Consider the following 18,924-nt stretch of genomic DNA (forward strand, 5'->3'; position numbering starts at 1 on the left):
TCTAAAATCATTGTTCACTTGAAGTTCTTTGTTGAATTTATTGCGTTTTATTTCATAATCAATAACTAGTTGGCATGAGTTTTACTCCTCATTAGTGATTTACTCATTTTATTGTAGATAGATATGTGTTATGATTCATCCGAATCAATAATCATCTATTATTACCTACAAACTATACGGATATAGTTTTTTTCAGATAAAATTCTGTACCAGGAGAACAAGTCTGAAGAGAATCTTCAACTTTTAAAGCCAACCTCCTCAAATTTTGTTTTGTCATGTTCTTTCTCATCGTTATCAATGTCTCTTCTCTTCTTGTCACGGCTCACCCATTCCATTGGTCAATGGGCCATTTTCTGAGTCGCAATAAAAATAGTGTTCTACTATTTTAGTTGCATGCACCACACCTTTTCTAAAAAACAAAAGAGAAGAGGAGGAAGGACCAAGTAGGTGCCTCTATTCCTTGTGACGTATGGACCCTATTGGAAAAGTGGAGGGAGCATGTGTCTCTATTGGAATGAAAATCATATGCTAAAAGAAAGGTATAATATTATTAATGATAAAACACGAGTGTCAGAGTACAAGGAAGATGAGTATCAATTGGTGACATAGTGATAGAATCATTTCTTCAAACACCTTATCCTCATCTTATTATATACAAGATAAACTTACCCAAATAGATTAGTCTGAACCATTTTGCGGTTCTAGTTGTTAACCTTAAAATTGCTCATCATTTATGCATAGTGATACAAATCCAAAATTTTCAACTTGTGTAAACCAGAATAATGCAACTCTAAACAAGGTATAACTATCGTATGTCATGATACTGCTAATATTATCTCTTACGTTATCTTGATTCTTGGACATGATTTTGAAGAATTAATTTGTGTCACATACATCATTCTAAATCTACATTAAGTAGAAAATACGTTCATGTAAATCTTGTTAAGAATAATACATCACAACTTAATGAAGTTCTACATAAATTTTCCACAATAGTTAAAAATATATTGCTAACAACTTTTTAAGTTTTTACAATTTGAAAACATCACTTGTGAACAACTATTATTAGTATAATCGGGGACCCTGTGTTGAAACATGTAAAATGTAATATTAGATATACAATTTTTTTCCACTAACACTTCTAGGAAAAAAGTTTTTTTTTTCACGAGCTAAAATAGCTTTATTATAATAAAACAAATGGATAAATATACTTAAAAACTTTTTAATTACGGGGTGCTAATTGTAATTCATAGAGCCTAATGTCCCCCCTCAACTCACCTTTACCCCCAAATATCATTAAATTTACAGTTTAAAATATGTTCAATTGTTAAATGGTACGAGACATTGTTTAAATTAGAAGAGATTTTATACGATTTTCCCCTTCCCTTTTAATCGCAATACAAAAAAAGTATTTTTAAAATTATTTTTATCTATAAAACGAGTCAGTGAATTATGTACAATGGGAAGTTCTTTCTTTTGGCATTTTCTTTTTCTTTTTGCGTGGCCGTAAAGATGAGATTTGAAGTAAAAAATAAGCTTAGATAGTGAATTACATATATTTCATTCTAATTTTGTATGATGATATTCCTCGGATAATAGAAACGAAAATCCGTTTGAGTTCTTTACCCTGATTAAAACTTTAGACTTTTTATATAAATGTAAAATAGTTTTGTTTCTTGCATGTAAATCATTCACAATAGCTTTGCCAAATTGAATGTCAGAGCATATCACAATATTCTTTAAAAGTGTAATATATAACACGTGCGTATTGTGGTAATTATATAACTATCTACCACCAACTCATTTTTATTTATCCAAATCATTTACCTAAACTGAGAAACTTTTCACTCATTTTAAGCTATTTCAACTCTTTTTCATCAAATTCAAACAATCTCGTTTCCCCCTTTATTTCTCTTTCTTTCATTTTCCACTCCCTCATTTTTCATCCTCTCATTCAAACAAATGCTCTTTAAACATCACTGTGCAAAGGAGAGAAAAAAACTATACGAATTAAAGTTAAATTTCACTTCATTTCATTTGTGAAAAAATGAAGTTGTGTCAATGGAAAGGGGAGAATGACTATGTACCATATATATCATATGGTCTGAAATGAGGGGAGGGAGTATTATCAAGCATATTAAAGTTAAATTTCACTTCATTTCATTTGTGAAAAAATGAAGTTGTGTCAATGGAAAGGGGAGAATGACTGTGTACCATATATATCATATGGTCTGAAATGAGGGGAGGGAGTATTATTAAGCATCTTACATAGAAATATTGACATACGAGAGGACATAAACTCCAAAAATGGCCAGAAAATAACGGGGAGCAGCATGGCCTTATATAGTAAAAAATAAATTCTACGGATATGGCTTGATGCTTAGAAGCAGTGATTTTGATAAATTTATCCATGATTGTTGTACCACGAACTTACTTCTTGGAGGAACGGTACTACTAGAAACAAACATGGGGAGGAATGAGCTTTCCTGGATTCATGATATTGTTGGGATCCAGGACTGATTTTATTTTTTTCATTGTCCTCAATGCTTCCACTCCGAGTTCTTCTTCAAGATACTGCATAAAGTACACTTTCAGAGCGAAATTATAATTATAAAATATATGGAATACTACATTTGAAAATAAAATACGCTCTTACAGAACCATAAACCATCAAAACAAGATTGTCTCTCGACAATCTTTCTGGGTAAATTATGATTCATAATAACAACCACTGCGGAAAACATGATCGGCTTATTTCTTGTTTATCTTAATATAAAACAAGGCATTCATTCTGCGGCCGCCGAGCAGTCAGATTACTGTCAAAGATTGTTTTCTAAAGCTAATAGCCTAAAGACACCATATAGTTTTTAAGATTTATTAGATTAAGCAACATTCGGAAATTTCATAAGTAACGGAAACCACGCGTAGATCTTTAAAGAATCACAGATATTAGTGCAGTACCTTCATTTTTCCAGTGCCAACACCGTGTTCACCAGTACAAGTTCCTGTTTGGAAGAACCATAAGCGAATTTCAAAATTACAACGGCTTTACTGACATTATGACTTTTAGAAGAAAAACACAGAATATTAAAAGGCACCTGAAATACAGACTAACAGGCAACAGCTAGAGTCAACAAGTTAATGATAATACCTTCCAATGACAAGGCCGCATGAACCATAAATTGGTTGAGTCTCTCTGCCTCCCGCCGCTGTTCTTCTTGGCTAGGATCAAATAGAATAACAGTGTGGAAATTACCATCACCAGCATGAGCAATTACTGTGCTGGCAGGGGACACAATACATACACGCATTGATCATTAGTGTGTTTGATCATCCACCATCATCAGGTAACATGAATTATGACCAATAGAATTTAAGTCCAGTATCCAGAATCAAATAACTCTGATCATGATCAGACTTACCAAACTAGTGGTGATGCATCCAGCTCCTTTTTAGACCTTGAAATTAAATCACCAAGGTGAGATAAAGGAACACATACATCCTGCGGGTGTTAAATTACCACCCCACAAAAAAGAAAAGAAAAAGGTCCTCAGAAAAACATAAATGCAATGGGAAGTCTAGAACAGGTGGAACTCTTCTCATTCAAAAAACTTGGAAAATCCAAACATATTCAAATGCAAGTTTAAAAACGCTTCATTTCCCATGCTTTCTCTTTCAGGTCTTCACACAAGCATTCTATTCATTTGACCTTGGGACTAACATGAAGATTACAGAGAGGCCAGGCAGCTCAGCTAAATCTTATAAAAAATTATTGTGTGAAAGAAAAAAATTGCTGTCATTCTATTTCCCCATCAACAAGTACGTGCACTGATATCCACATTGACTTGGTTTGATATGTATATCTTCACTTGAAATCAGATCAATGTATATATATTTTTATAATATGAAATTCTTTAGTTGTTTCCTATCAACTAGCATATAATTAAACACTGTAAAAAATAAATTAAGATGTATAATATTTCATTACTAACTCACTGAAATCATTGCCTCCAGATCAGGTTCCATTGCAAAGCAAGCCCAGAGTGCCTCTTTCCTTACCTGTACGAGAACAGAGCATATTGACCTAAATGTACAAGTGAATAGTAATACAGACTAATTGATAATGAGGTCAGCCTCAGTGAATAAGACAGAATAAATAGAGTAACATTGAAAGATGCTATAAAAAAACTAAGTTTACTAGCTGTGGATGGATTTGAACAAACATTGGGTTCAGGGGATGGCAGTGGAGGAAGCTAAGCATAATAAAGGAATAAACTACTACCTTCCAAAGTTCTTTTTTTGCTTCAGGCTCTTCTGCAAATACAAAATCTGAGCCATTGTGCTCAGAAACAATTTTCCGAACAATTTGTGTTTGCTCACGTGCATATGCCTCTGAAAAAAAAAATATATATATATATATACACACACACACACGCCAAGTTAGGTATTACATTTATGAAAGTATAGAGCATCCAATTTAAAGGGCAGTACATTATTGTTGACGTGAATACTGTAATTAGCTTATTCCATAGACAACATTCGACTTTTTCTCTTTCATACTAAGCCATAACTATTACATTTATCATGCTACAAGATTTGTTTTGCCCTTGATATTTTACAGTAAGCCACATATGGTGGAAGAACACAAGGCCATAAGAACCTCATATTGGAATCCCATATTTCATATGTGGGAGTAAAATCTCATACCTTGCAATTGGATCCTAACATTACCAAATCTTCCAAGAAAAATCTGAATTTTCTCATACATTTGAAGAATGTGATTTGAAATGCTATGAGTTTTGATCTATGATATTTAATATATTCAAAAAATATATTCTATGCCAAGCAACAATTTGAAATTACACCAATAAGAAGAATATGAAAGGACTAACCTGTTCCTATAAATTCAAACATTAAGGTTGGACATTCAGGCAAATTTTTCCCATTAGCAATATTGATAGCTTTCACTTGAACTTCATCCAGTAGCTCTACCCTTGACACCTAACCCCCATAAACAGCAACTCGTAATTGGATAGAGAGAAATATTGATATTCCAATCCAGAATCCTACCTGTACACCAGACCTCATTGTGGCAATAGCAACATCTGCTGCATCCTTCACAGAAGGAAAATTGCACATTGCAACCTGTGCATTTTGATTAGTCAAATAACCCATATGATTCTGATCAGATACACATAGCAACAAATACAAATGTACTCTTGCAGAATAAAACATATATGAGTTATCTGAATAAATATCCCCTCATGCACCATCTAAATAAAAAGTCACCGCCAGTGAAAATAAAGAACCATGGCTCAAAAGCATTTTTCACCCTATGGTCATATGACAATATTGTTCAAATAAACTGACTTCTTGTTTTATATCTCTAATCGCCAATTCCAAAATTTTATGAAATACAACAGGCAAGTACCAACAGACAATAAGTGAGAAAATGGAAATTCAACTCATAATACAAGTGGATCAGCTGCTAAGATTTCCTAAAAGTTGAGATTGATATGGAAAATGAACCCACAGAAACTTAATTTAACAGAACAACAACGTGAATAATTAAACTAAATCAATAGTTTTATTACTTTTATATAACTTTAGGTAATTGAAAGAGTGAACGTGTACTCTTCCAAGACCTTGGACTGGCCCAAGAGCTTGAAGTGGCCATGTACGAAAGTTGCAGGAGGAAGAAACACAAGGCAGTGGAAAAGGTATAAAGCAATTTTCAGAGGAACCTTTAGTGGGGGTAAGGGGGAGAGACGTCTAAATATTGGATGCTGCACTATTTAATCATGAACTGCTGTTTGTAAATTAAAAACATCCCAGGATAGAAACTAGAAACACAACATTACTATCCAAATTTAAAATTTAGAAGAACACAGCTTGCATTGATACATATCAAGGATCAAAACCAACATTAAAAAGAGAATGTAATATACAATTTAGTATGTTCATCACAATAACAAAGTTCAATGGACCATATCAAATTTGAGAAAAGGATCAAGTTAATCAATGTACCACTGAATGCTGAGGAATTTTCTGAAGCCGCAGGGTTACTTCTGTTATAAGACCAAGTGTTCCTTCACTTCCAATCATCAAGCGGGTCAAGTCATACCTAAAATATATAGTTTGAAGGAAAAATTCAGTAGCTTAGCTTGCAATTACACAGTCCCAAGAGGGATTCTTTGAAGAATTTTGCAATGTATTGCATGGGAGTTGTGTTTCTTGCTCCATGAGAAAAAGGATATGTTTACAGATGTTAGGATTTCACAATGCCTGATGGTATGATCAATGTAATCATTATTAGGCTTGGATATTCTTCATATTACAAGCTATTTCTAAGATTTTGTTAAACCTTAAACCCAAATTATAAAAGTTGAAGCAGTAATAAATGTTTGGACATATGATGGCATAAGTGAAAATTTTTCAATGCAGTTTATATCCAGGTTTGACATTTAACTCTGCAGATTTTCTGATTCCTAGTGAACAAATTGACCAAGCATATTCAAGATGAAGTGTCTTGGTGAATTGTTTTGCTAATGACATTGTTTTGAGGATGGGTGCTAGAGTTGGAGTTGCAGGGAAATGCTTTGGAGACCGAGAATTTCAATTGAGAACATCAGACAAAATTTATTGATTTTATGTCATCAAATACTAGAAAAGTCATCATAATCGACGGAGGGACTGTTAAGGATGTCAAATATCGTATCCAAGAAGGATAAATGATGTAGAGAAGTGTCTTGGTCAATTTATTGTTTTGTTGATAGAATTTGCCAAATATTTTTCTCTTTCTAGTTCAATCATACTAACCCAACCTCTTGGAAAGCACACCAAAGAGTAAAAATTATAAGTGAAATGAATTAATAGCTAAAGGGAACAAAATGAAACAGACCCTGCAGCACTCTTCCTGGCACGTGATGCAGTCTTCACAATGTCTCCATTGGCAAGAACCACCTGGAATACACATTGCACAATAAATAGAGCATCACATCAATACATTAGAAACCAAAAATTGGGATTAACAAACCTTTAGACTGATGACATTATCGCGCATAGTTCCATACCTACAAAATTTTAAGGGGAACCATTATGCTCAGTAAGATGGAACATTTTTATAGTTTTTTTTAACAGTTTTCATAAGATCAGGAAATGTTGAATTAGGGAATTGCATCAACATTAAGCTTAGTTATTTTAAGCAATAAGCCTCAAGTAAAAGACCTTCAAACCAAATATTTGACCTTATAAGGAGACGAGTGGCAACAACCAAGATGAAACATTTAAACCAGCATGTACCAGTGTGTTCCAATGACAAATGATAATATGCATCAGGGTGACTACCTCACAGCTAATGAACCAGAGCAACGTGTAGCACACATGCCTCCAATGCTAGCACCAGGACCTGCTTGTAACAAATAAAAATTTAACTTAAAATATTAAGCCTCTTTGACCTTCAACTATCAGAGATATCCTGAGTCATAACCAACTAACCTGGATCAAGTGGAAAAAATAGTCCATAAGGTTCCAAATACTCATTAAGCTCCATCCATCCAATGCCAGGCTCAACAACAACATCCATGTCATCAACATGTAATGCTTTCACAGTCTAGATTATACCACTACACAGTGTAAGTATGACAGATAAAGTGAAATTCACTTATTTGCATCCCACTTAGTACCTATATGCACACATGATTATATTCTGTATTCTGCATGTGTAAATACAGGATTAAGTGTACTTACACAACACAGTGTAAGTATAACAGCTAAAGTGAAATTCACTTATTTGCATCCCACTCAGTACCTATATGCACACATGATTATATTCTGTATTCTGCATGTGCAAATACATGATTAAGTGTACTGTCTACATAACGGTGCAAGCCAATAAACAATATTACTCTAATGATACTACAATAATCATCAAAAAAATATACAGTTGCTGAATCTAACAAGAACTTCTGTACTCCAAATTCAATTAATTAGCAAGAAATAGATGCAACAGAATGGCTTTAGAGTTTTGTGATGATGATGCAAAAATTATTTCCATAATTTCTAATAACATATAAAACAATAATGCATTGATTAATGTGTTCGTAGAAAAACCTCTAGCATTCTACAATGGTGATGGTCAATGCATATTACAGTTCAGCACAACATTAAAACTATGTATTCCATGGGTTGACAAATATAATTCTTAAATTTTACAGAAAAGGAAGCATAAAAAAATAATATTTGAAAATATATAACAATTTGGATTGTCTTGAACCCAAAATACCAAAAGTTTTAAGCTATTAGGTGAGTGCACATAAATGGTTTTACATGGCATCTCTGACAAATATTATGATAAGGCAAGAAGATATTTAGGCCACAAAGAAAAAGCATATAACCTCTATGAGCTCTCAACTCTACCCTAAAGGCAACAAAATTAAGAATACATCTGAGATCAATTCAATACAAGCCTTAACTTTTATTTCAGAGGGGAAAAATACTCCTTAGAACTAAATACAAGTGTGTAAAATTGCTTCCTGTTTTGCAGACTGAAGACAACTCCACAGGCAGGTACAATAATGCACTTTCCATAAAAAAAAAAAGTCAATTCTCTTTGTATTTAACCTTATGGAGAATGGTCGGGTGAGTGCTTATAGTCTTGCATCAAAAAGAACATGCTCAATTCCAACAAAGGACGTCTTATTTGTTCACAGGAGGAGTAGAATTTTTCATGAAGGATGAGAATGAAATGGAAAAGGAAGAGTAAGATTTCTTCCAGAAAAAATGAGAACCAAAAGGGCAACGTAAAAATTGAAATCTATGGATTTAATACCCATTCCAAGCCAATAAAGGTGTCTTCAACTTTCTACAAGTCTATTGTGCCTGATTTAATCTCAAACATATCAAAGACAAGTTGTCTTCAGCAACTCTAAAGCAGACATGGGGCCAAATTGGCCTTACAAGAGTTTTGCCATAGTCCATTAGAATCAAATATATACTTCATAATTCATAATTATCGCATACCACTAATAATTATATGCAGATATTATACTATCATAATTGAACATGCACATACTTTCATTAATGACATGTCAATGCAAACCCCTCCATGAGGGGATAAGGTGTGACCCTCGATTGATGTAGCTCCACCATATGGTACAATAGGAACCTGTTCACCAAAAGTTATTTTAAATGAAACAGAGAAAAAATAAAAAACTAAATTACAGATATTAGTTTCTCAACATCACAATCATTATTTATTATTAACTTCATTGATCAAAAGGCACTCTACTAGCCTGCCATATAACTGCGTGATTTAAAATTTAAATTGTTAGGTAGTGGTCATGGCATGTCTTTTTTGTCTTTATAATGTAAGTTCAAATAATATGTCTAACTTAGCAATAAAAGAACTCAATACTACTAGAAGAAGCAGATGACATGGTTTAAACCATTTGCAGATGCTTTAATACAAGTAAACCAAAAGAAATGATAAATGTAGTACAAAAACATTGTGCAATCAGATGAACCATCTTGATGAATTAGTTGGGTGGCTAAAAAAAAAGAATTATACTTTGGATTGTGACCATTGGATGAAGCAGTCCAATGAGACCCATTATGCCTTCGAAAAACTGCTGGGGTATCACAATAGACATATATGGTTGCAACAAAGATAGAGAAGATAAATTCATAATTGAATATAAGGTGAAAGAAACATATATGTATTTGATGAAAGGATTATAGTCTTGTTTGAGAACTAGACAAAAAAAAAAGACTGGACCAATTTCGTTATGATGAAAACAAAAATAAATTCCAAACACAACAATTCAAGTATGAAGGGGCAGGAGAAATAAAGGTTTCTTTTTAAGGGAGAAAAATAAACACAGAAGTTGTGATGAAAAAGCAGGGTCAAGAGATATATAGATTTGGTTTGATCCAAATGCCTTTATTATGAAATGTTAAGGCAAAGCAATAACCTAGAACATGCTAAACAACGTTTGTTGAGTTAGAACAACTTGAACCTTATGAATGTTACATAAGTTGACGACTTTAGATACCTCCTCTTCAGATCTGCAAATAAGAGTACAGTGCAAGAAAATAAATACATGCGGATGCTTTAACTTCTACCACAAGAATGTATCCACAATATTTTAAAAACCTCTCCTACTCTCCCTTGTTCAAGTATTAACTATTTAGAAATATGAGAAGTCTTTTTGATATATTGTAATTGTATGTAAAAAATGATAGACAGGTTAGACAAAAATTTTGAAATCAACAATATGACACATCAGAAAGTCATTACATCTCACATAAGCATTTGCACGTAACAAATGTCCTGAAATATCTTAATGAAATGGGATATTAGACATAAAAGCCCTAAATTCATGTAAATAAAAATATATAGCTCTGCAAGGGTTCAGAGGCCTGATGGAAATGAACCAATTTACCAATCTGCAAATATCCAGATTGACCAATGTTGTGCAGAAAATTATTTTAATAAAGAAATTAACCTCGTTATACCAGAACTGTCTGTTTTCAAACAGCATTCAGCATTCAGGTCAAACGTAGAAAAAATAAATACTTGTTTTAAGGTAGAAAAACACCACAAGCAAAAAGTTATAGCATCATGGCTGCATCAGCATATGATATATCAAAGTGATATTCAGGATACAGGCATCTAACATCACTGGGTCCAATTGCTCTGATGATCACCTACTATATTATAACTGTCACAATGTTACAACTCCACTTGAGAAATACAACACACTATCAGCATAGCTTAGCAGCAAGTATTTTCAATAGTTTTATTTTGATAATCGTAATGGAAAGAAAGAACAACATAATTTAAGTCTCTTCAAAACAATAATATTTGGAAGAACACTGCAACAGAAACTTCCAAGGTCTTTCTCAATGCAAGTAACAAATTGTGATATAGTTAAAATTTAATAGGGCAATGCAATCACTGCAACATTGCAAAAACAATGATCAGATGAACGACGAAGCAAACAGAAATTTCACCCAAAGCTTCAATTTCGTGTATGTCTCACCTTGGATAAACGATCACATCTGGGATATTAACAGCCTTGTGAAAGCTGTTTTGTGGTTTTCCATGGATATATCTTTCGTCATAATCAACTGATATGTTATCCTGTAGGAATGAAACATTATAACAATGCAGGTTGACAATCACAAGGTAGAAGTTCCAAAACAATTGCTCATTTAGTTTGACTTCATTCAGAACACACTAAAAGTATTCGTGAGCGCTAACTAACAACCAACCAATGAAAAAGTAAAACTAGCCTGCCTTCCAAAACACATACCAAGTTTCACAAATTAGAATGTAAGTTGTAACTAAACCACCAGACAAGAAATAGCAAGAACTACGAGAAATTTTCAAATATAATTGATCATCAAATTATAACCGACCGAATGATTTCAAAGCCTGTCTTTCCTATGAGCACATTTACAGAATATTAAGAGAAGCCAACATATGCTGTACCTGACAGATGATTTTCAACTCCTCAAGAAGCTCCCTCGGAAATTCCTTCTGCGATCCCTTAACAACGTATTGCGTGCTACCTTTGCCCCCAACATTCACACCTCTAACATCCGTGATCAAACAATTACTTGATTAATCGAGACTATTCACAACTAACTAGTAACTACTCTTTAAACCATTACAAAAACATAACAGTTCTCGTATCCACACGGAAGTATCAGAATCAGTTCATGCATGCTTAGAAGTTCCTAGTAGCATATCCTTCAAAATAAAAAACAACTACGGCCGTAACTCTATAATCTCTAAAAAAAAGACGAGAGAGTAAGCACATATAATATCATATCACTAAATCATGTTAGGTTTTCACAGCACACGTGTCGTCTGAATTCATAAGCGACGAACGAGTAATAATCGATGAATTCAAATTGAGGCATTAAATTTGGGAGAAGAGAACCTGTCGGAGTCGCAGAAGGAGGGACTGAAGTGTGGATGAAGAGCAAGTGATCCAGCGGAAAGAGCGAGAGCGAAAGGAAGCAGAGAGGTTGAGCGTGCATTCCTGGTAGAGTCGTTGTTGAAGACGGTGGGTGCGTATTTATTGTGGAGAGTGCGGTAGCGATGGAAGAACTTGGAGGAAGAAGAACGTAAGCGAAAGAACCATGACGAGAAATTTGACATGATAAGGGTAGTTCTATCTTTTCTCCCCAATTCTATTTCTAATTTTTAGCTACACTTTGTTTTTTTGTCTATTGCCTTCATCGGATCTATGTCTGTGCTGCTTCTTACTAATGATGAAGTTAATTTAAGAAAATCAATCGTTAAAACCAATCTACATTTTCACTTATTGAATTTATTTTACTTCTTATAAGAAATAAAAATTCATAATATTCTGGACAAACAATGTCTAAGCAACAAAGAATATAATTGTTTACATTCTGTCATCTTCATCCAGAAAACAAACTGGTGACATTTTCGTATTAAACAATTAGATTCTATAAGAATTTATAAAAAATAACTATCATGTTCAATATTAATGTTATTTTAGAATGAGTTAATTAATAGGATGTGATAATTGGTGGCGTGTTTTTTATTTATCTCATAAACAACAATATTTGGACAAAAGTAACGATACAAAAGTAACCGAACATCGTTTTCCTTAAAACTAACTTTTGTAAATTACAAAAGATAACTAAGTTATTTGGAAGATTAGTCTTTGCAAATATTTTGTAATAACTGTACTGAATGACCTATCGGTACATCGGTCTAATGGGCCAAACCCAAGAGGTCACAGGCTGCTAGTTACGGATAGACCTTGTAGCAGAGTTTGAGGCGACCGACCCATCGATCAGACGAGTTAAACACCTTTGATCGTTTGAAACTACTCACCCATAAAAGATAATCCGTCAGGTCGTGTGACCATCGGTCGGTCGGTCAAGTGGAAAACTTGGATCAATCAGCCAGATTAATTCAAAAAAACAAGTCAGTAATCATGATTAGAGCTGTCAAACCGGGTTCGGATTAGGTTGAAATTTTTTTACAAATTTTAATACGGGTTGATTTTTTACCCGGCTCATTTAGAACCCGACTCATCCGGGTTGAACCCGTGGTGAGCGTGGTGAGCCGGGTTGGCTCACCAACCCATAGATAAAAGGATTACACAAGTGTTTTTTATTAAGTTGAGTTTTACATTTAGGACATGTTAGGTTTTTTTTTTCCAACACATAAATAATTTGTATTTTTTTTATTTTGGTTTGTATTTAGATTGTATTAAAGTTTATTTAGATTTTAATTAGAATTATAATTTAGTTTTGACTTAAAATAAAATAAAAAAAATTGTATTTTTTTTAATTAAGTGAACCCGTGAGCCAACCCGTTTAACCTGCCAACTCGTGGTGGATCGGGCAGGGTTCAAATTTTTTTGGCTTGCTAAAAAGTGAGTCGGGTTGGGTTGGCTCACTAAATCATAACCTGTGGTGGGTCGAGTCAGATCGGGTCGAGTTACCCGTTTTGACAGCTCTAATCATGATTAAGAGACCATTGAGCCGTGATTAAGGAGCCCTAATTACAGGTCCACACCGAAAACTATAAATAGGGACCAAAGTAGGTTTGTGAGGATTTTTAATTCGCATTTATTGCAACAGTTATAATTATCAACCGATTGAGGAAGAAGGAAAATTGCGTGGAGTGGAAGACATAGCAGGTTACTTGGGAAGAAAGCATACAGAAGAAAGAGGGATAATTTGAGTATTAATAGTAGGTGCTTGATCCCTACACCCGAAACAATAACTAAAAACCGAAACAATAACTAAAAAGACAATTACATGAAATTGAGAGATTAAAATTTGAGATAATGAATCATGAATCACGATTTAAATAATTTTCTTAATGGAACAATTTATATGTAAATTTTCTTAGTTCAAGATTCCAAGTATTAGATACAAAACTTACGCTATATATTTTATAAGAAAAAAGAATGATATATATAATTTTAGAGAAACACAACTCTCTCCATTATAATTAGAAATATATACATATATATATATATATATATATATATATTACCAATTATATATATATATATATTACCAATTATAGGATTTGACTTTGATCAAGATGAGTCAAAATAAAAAAGTCACACGATAAAGAAAAACTTGTAAAAAAAAAATCATAAAGTCAAAATTTCTATTAAAGTATTATAGATTAAAGTTAACTTGAACTTAAGTCAAGTCAATCTCAAAATGATAAACATAGATCCAAGTAGTAGTTCTTCGTACCCTACCCGTTAGATAAATATTATCCATATTACCCAGACACTCATGGATATTTACAAAATTATTTAAAAAATATTTAATCATAAATTTAAATAAAATACATCATTGTCATAAATTTTAAATAAAGTTCAAATAAACTCAAGTTCATTCAAGTCCAAATAATTATAAAAGTAAATATAAAATAACATCAACACAATAAAAAAAATTAATTAGTGTTTAGATCAACAAACTCACTTTTTCCGATTGATTCTTGAAACAAAACCAGGTAACTTTTAATGTTTCTACTATAAAAAGAAATTATTAAAGAGGTTATAAAAACAATTTATGGAGTGAGTATACATAAATTATACATGTAATTAATCTTAACAAACCAAAATTGTGTTCCATACTATTAAAATAATAAAACTCATACATTAGTAGTTTTCGATGCATACGAAACTCATGAAATAGTAAAATAATAAATAAAAATGCTATTAAAATGATAGAAGTCATATGATAGTAATTTTCAATTCATACAAAACTCATTAAACATTAAAATAATAAATCAGAAAATCAGTTAAATAAGAAAATCACATGAAACCATATTTTTCAATCCGTAGGAGTTAATAAAATTCAATTCTTAAGAGTTAATAAACCTCAATTGTCACATACTATTGTCACATACTAAGTATTTTTATTTGGTTAACTTTATCATTTAACAACAAGCATCCCATAAACGTTTATATAGGGTTTGATGTATATGCCTAATTTCAAAGAGAAGAGAGAGAAGAATGTCAAGGGTGTTTATGCGGGAAGAAAACAATGTACCAATACCTGAAACTAGAAGAATGAAGATAGAAGACAAAATGTATAGCTTAAAAAAAATTAGATCAGAATGTTTAACAGATACAAATTTAGATTGAATTCATGTCAAATTGATCAAGTTATGGTGTGGTGTACTGTTACTCTACTTATTTATTTTTTATTTCTATTCTTCCGCTAGAAAATGCGTCTCCTTTCTTATTCTTTAAGAGAGATTTTTCTTTTCAGAGATAATATTTCTTACCGTACAAGTTAGGCAAGAAAGAGATTAGAAACCGAGTGACTAATTTTATTGGTATTATAGTTACCTAAAATTTGGTCTTTGAATCCTAAATTCAATTATAAAGGAATTTTAAATGCTATAATTAAAGTTCTAAGATTCAATTTTAACCCTAAACAAACTAATAATCAAAACGCTGATAACCTCTCTTCATTACTCTAAGAAATGTTTATATCAAATTTCAAGTTTAAATATAATCAGAATAACATGTACTTGATAACTTCCTTTGATATGAAAACAAAAAATTGACTGTCAATTAGACTGTTACAGGCTTTGCCTTAAATTTTTGAAAAGTGACAGCTGAGGATGCCACTTTGTCTTTATTTACTATTTCCCTCTTCATTCTAATGGCTAAGGTATTAGGAATTAACTATATAAATCCTACCTCACCTAACAGTTCAGTCAAGGCCAAACGCAAACTCAAAGTCTTGTAATTCTTCCAGGGATTTCTGTATCTGTTAACAGTATTCTACTCAGATGTTTCCATTGCTCAAGTATAAAAGCCTAGCGCAATCCAATTGCATATGTGGACTGTAAATTCCAGTATTCCTTGGATTGCTTCAATGTCTCAACTCGTTCACTAGCTAGCCTCTCTCTCCAGTAATCTCTGCACCTGCAAAAAAAATCTTGAATATGAATGCGATGCCTCTATGCACATAAGAAGAAAGATAATGTTACCATGTAATACCTTCTTTTCACAAGTAGATCAAGTTCTACCATACGCACAGCCTTAGAATAACCGCCAACCTGTATTAAGAAGAGCATTTGTCCTTTACAAAAGTATGTTTTCATAATTCAAAATTTTAAAATATAAAGCAAATCAGAATATGCTTTAGAGCCCCAAGGAATAGGATAAATGACATAATCACTACACTTTTGTCATAAGGAAGCCATAGGGAAAAGTGAAAATATTCTATGTTTTGAGAAGACAAAGAATAGAATCTGCTGATCAATGTTATCCAAGATAGGCTACTGCGCATCTACTTATCTTATAGTTACGTACTCTTAAAATGAAGATATTTATGAGTTTGAAAAACCTATTTATACAGTTATTTGGAAAAGGAAAGCAAGGTCCATAAAGAACCTTCACCAAACTGACACCTATGGAGTTGCATAATTGCATCATTGACTTCTATGCTGGCTTTAATTGTTTACCAACATGAGTTTTATTTTTTTAATCCGATATATCAATGCCGAGTAAAAAATACACACCTCTCTGCATATAGGACACTTCGACTCTGGACTGGCAGCTTTAAGGCCTTGAAAAATCATCACAGAGGCAGCTGAGCAAGCACATGACTTACAGAAGATATGACCACAACTCAAAGCATAAGGGTTGAAAACAAGATCCTATCATATCACAATCCAAACATTTATAAGAAATAATGATGTGTGTGTGTGTGTGTGAGAGAGAGAGAGAGAGAGAGAGATCTTTTCCCTTATTTTCTAGTGTAGCATACAATTAGGAACTTACCAGACAAATTGCACAAGTTAGAGTATACTCGAGCTTAATAGAATCAGGAAGAACCAATGTCATTACATCTCTATTTAAGTTTAGATCACAAGAAAAGTGACCATAGACTCCATCAAGCTCACAACTATCAAGTCCAGTAGAATTCAGATAAAAAGCACCCAATTCAATTATCCAAGGAGAGTGCAAAAGTTCAATGTGTTCAGCATGCATCCTAGATTTGAAGTTCTCCCCATTAACAGAGCAGTGTACCTGACGCCAAATAGAAAAGGATAGAGTGAACCCAAAAACTAAAACAGAGAAGTATAAATGAAAAGAGTTAACATTAGGCAATCATCTCAGATGTTGCATACTTTATCATATTTCTTAAGTATTTTCCTCATTGCAATAGCATTCATGGCAATGTACTCAATTAGAATCCTCCCTTCTTGAGTAAGGGTTTGCCTATCACTTCTAAAGCACTGCCGCAAACGCAATACATATCTGTGTAGTCCTGAAGAAATGTGAAGATGAAGGAGATGCTGAACTCTTGAACTAAAGTACCCCACCACATCAGATGCTTCCTTCATCAACTCAGAGAAGAACTGTTGGTCACATACTACAAGTGGAAAACAAAAATGTTCATAATTAGACTACAGAAAGTAATACACTTCAGTTAAATTGAAAGAGACATCAACATATTCAATGAGTACTTTGACTATATCAAGTTATAAATCTAGTTGAAAAATATATAAGTAAACAATTTCACTCAAAAAATTAGAAGAACACAATAAACATTAGAGGAGGGTCAACAACAATTCTCTAACATACTCTTCAAGCACATTTTCTCCTATTATATAATGCCCTTACTAAAAACTACAAAATGAAAAATGGGGTTTATTAATTAGGGATTTCAAATCCATACAAATTGGTGATTTCCAACTAATTTTAGCCAATGGTAAATAGTGTACTAGAAAAAACAGAGAGTGTTGCTAACATTTCTTCGACCATCTTAATGAAAGTAACTTTCAACCTTATAAACAACCATGGACAGCATTAACATCCTCCCACAGGCCATCCCTATTTTTTAGAAGCTATTCTCATTATAAAAAGTTAAAGCCAGTAATATCTATCACTTGTTCTTGGATCTTGAGAAAACAGGAAAAACATGAAATACAATCACTCTCATTTTTTATTCCTTAACCTAAAGATCTATTGTATTAAATATTCCACAGTCTCAACAGGACATCAACCCTCGATTTGGTCCCTGCTAACGACATGAGCATGTGCCCTACCTCGTAACCTAGCATGACGCCAGACAAGTGTGTTTCACATGACCATATATACAACACACACAAAAACGAGAACTTGCAACTCGGGGTGGCCCCAAACACGAAGTAAAAACTCAAAACCAAAAGAAACACTTACATGGGCAAGACTGACACTGACACAGCAGGTCCTTATCTGAAGAGGTGTCTTTCTTGCAAGTCTTCAACACTTTTTTCAACCTGCTGTATTCAACGTGAGCACATTTCTCGCCCAAGAACCACTCCCGCTCTTCCTGCAGGTACTCTCTGAATGCACACCCGAATTTCATCTCCCCCTTTTTCCACTTCCAGATCCTAATCGAATAAAGAAACTTCACATAACAATTAATCAATTAATTAATCAAGAACAGTGATTCTGGAAAATACGTCTGGTTAATTCTACAACGTACCAGAGCGAGCTGATTCGACTATGTGTGAGGAAATTGAGAGATAAAAGATAAAAGATAAAAAATAGAATTATGATATATAGCTATCGGTGGTGGGTGAGTAACCGGGGAAGAATGTAACTGGTGGCGAGATAAGCGGTGGTGGATTTTGGTTACCAGGAGTTTCTCCGGAGCAAGACGAAAAAATTTATGCTGTGAGTACGAGAATCAAACATCGGAGGGATCTTGTGCCGTCTCAGGCTTCATCCAGAACAAAGCAACGTGAGTTTGAAGCCACCGAGACCCGCGCATATTTCGGAATTTTTGTTTTTTATTTCTTTTCCTGGACCACCGAAACAACCATCAAATATCTCTTACGTGGTCTCCAAGTGTTTTTTTTAATATTCACCAATAAATATTTTCCTTTAGATATTTTAC

At 33.2% G+C, this 18,924-nt stretch overlaps 2 protein-coding genes across 8 annotated transcripts; both read right to left on the reverse strand.

The window, feature by feature from the left end:
• Positions 1–2,137: 2,137 nt before the first annotated feature.
• Positions 2,138–12,265, reverse strand: LOC114185869 (D-lactate dehydrogenase [cytochrome], mitochondrial). 4 transcript variants are annotated; one of them, XM_028073813.1, is made up of 18 exons: positions 11,949–12,262; positions 11,495–11,597; positions 11,043–11,143; positions 10,017–10,065; positions 9,074–9,166; positions 7,498–7,612; positions 7,348–7,408; positions 7,037–7,073; positions 6,902–6,963; positions 6,028–6,124; positions 5,071–5,145; positions 4,893–5,001; positions 4,283–4,392; positions 3,997–4,059; positions 3,423–3,502; positions 3,152–3,282; positions 2,962–3,005; positions 2,138–2,574 (listed from the first exon to the last, which is right to left on the reverse strand). In XM_028073813.1, the coding sequence occupies exons 1-18, from the start codon at positions 12,167–12,169 to the stop codon at positions 2,455–2,457; spliced, it is 1,671 nt and encodes a 556-aa protein (XP_027929614.1). In that variant the 5' UTR covers positions 12,170–12,262; the 3' UTR covers positions 2,138–2,454. The 4 variants fall into 4 exon arrangements, 1 of the variants encoding a protein (XP_027929614.1); XR_003604912.1 differs by having other exon boundaries at positions 2,526–2,574; positions 3,423–3,458; positions 11,949–12,264; XR_003604911.1 differs by lacking the exon at positions 2,138–2,574 and having other exon boundaries at positions 2,972–3,005; positions 3,152–3,277; positions 11,949–12,265.
• Positions 12,266–15,537: 3,272 nt separating this feature from the next.
• LOC114176874 (probable E3 ubiquitin-protein ligase BAH1-like) lies at positions 15,538–18,827 on the reverse strand. Of its 4 annotated transcripts, none has more exons than XM_028062095.1 (7): positions 18,664–18,827; positions 18,222–18,415; positions 17,168–17,412; positions 16,818–17,066; positions 16,556–16,693; positions 16,032–16,090; positions 15,538–15,956 (listed from the first exon to the last, which is right to left on the reverse strand). In XM_028062095.1, the coding sequence occupies exons 1-7, from the start codon at positions 18,720–18,722 to the stop codon at positions 15,848–15,850; spliced, it is 1,053 nt and encodes a 350-aa protein (XP_027917896.1). In that variant the 5' UTR covers positions 18,723–18,827; the 3' UTR covers positions 15,538–15,847. The 4 variants fall into 4 exon arrangements, with proteins under 4 accessions (XP_027917896.1, XP_027918048.1, XP_027917968.1 ...); XM_028062247.1 differs by having other exon boundaries at positions 18,511–18,824; XM_028062167.1 differs by having other exon boundaries at positions 18,222–18,432; positions 18,511–18,824.
• Positions 18,828–18,924: the final 97 nt, after the last annotated feature.

This window comes from Vigna unguiculata, chromosome 1, assembly GCF_004118075.2.
Source record: "Vigna unguiculata cultivar IT97K-499-35 chromosome 1, ASM411807v1, whole genome shotgun sequence".
NCBI classification, from domain to species: Eukaryota; Viridiplantae; Streptophyta; class Magnoliopsida; order Fabales; family Fabaceae; genus Vigna; species Vigna unguiculata.

Coding starts and splice junctions, on each gene's coding strand:
- LOC114185869 (XM_028073813.1), bottom strand. CDS start 12,169: ATGTCAAATTTCTCGTCATGGTTCTTTCGCTTACGTTCTTCTTCCTCC. Junction 10,066..11,042: donor GATGTGATCGTTTATCCAAG/GTGAGACATACA, acceptor TCTTATTTGCAG/ATCTGAAGAGGAGGTATCTA. Junction 5,002..5,070: donor CAATGAGGTCTGGTGTACAG/GTAGGATTCTGG, acceptor TATGGGGGTTAG/GTGTCAAGGGTAGAGCTACT.
- LOC114176874 (XM_028062095.1), bottom strand. CDS start 18,722: ATGTTTGATTCTCGTACTCACAGCATAAATTTTTTCGTCTTGCTCCGG. Junction 17,067..17,167: donor TACTTAAGAAATATGATAAA/GTATGCAACATC, acceptor ATTTGGCGTCAG/GTACACTGCTCTGTTAATGG. Junction 15,957..16,031: donor GATCTACTTGTGAAAAGAAG/GTATTACATGGT, acceptor TTTTTTTTGCAG/GTGCAGAGATTACTGGAGAG.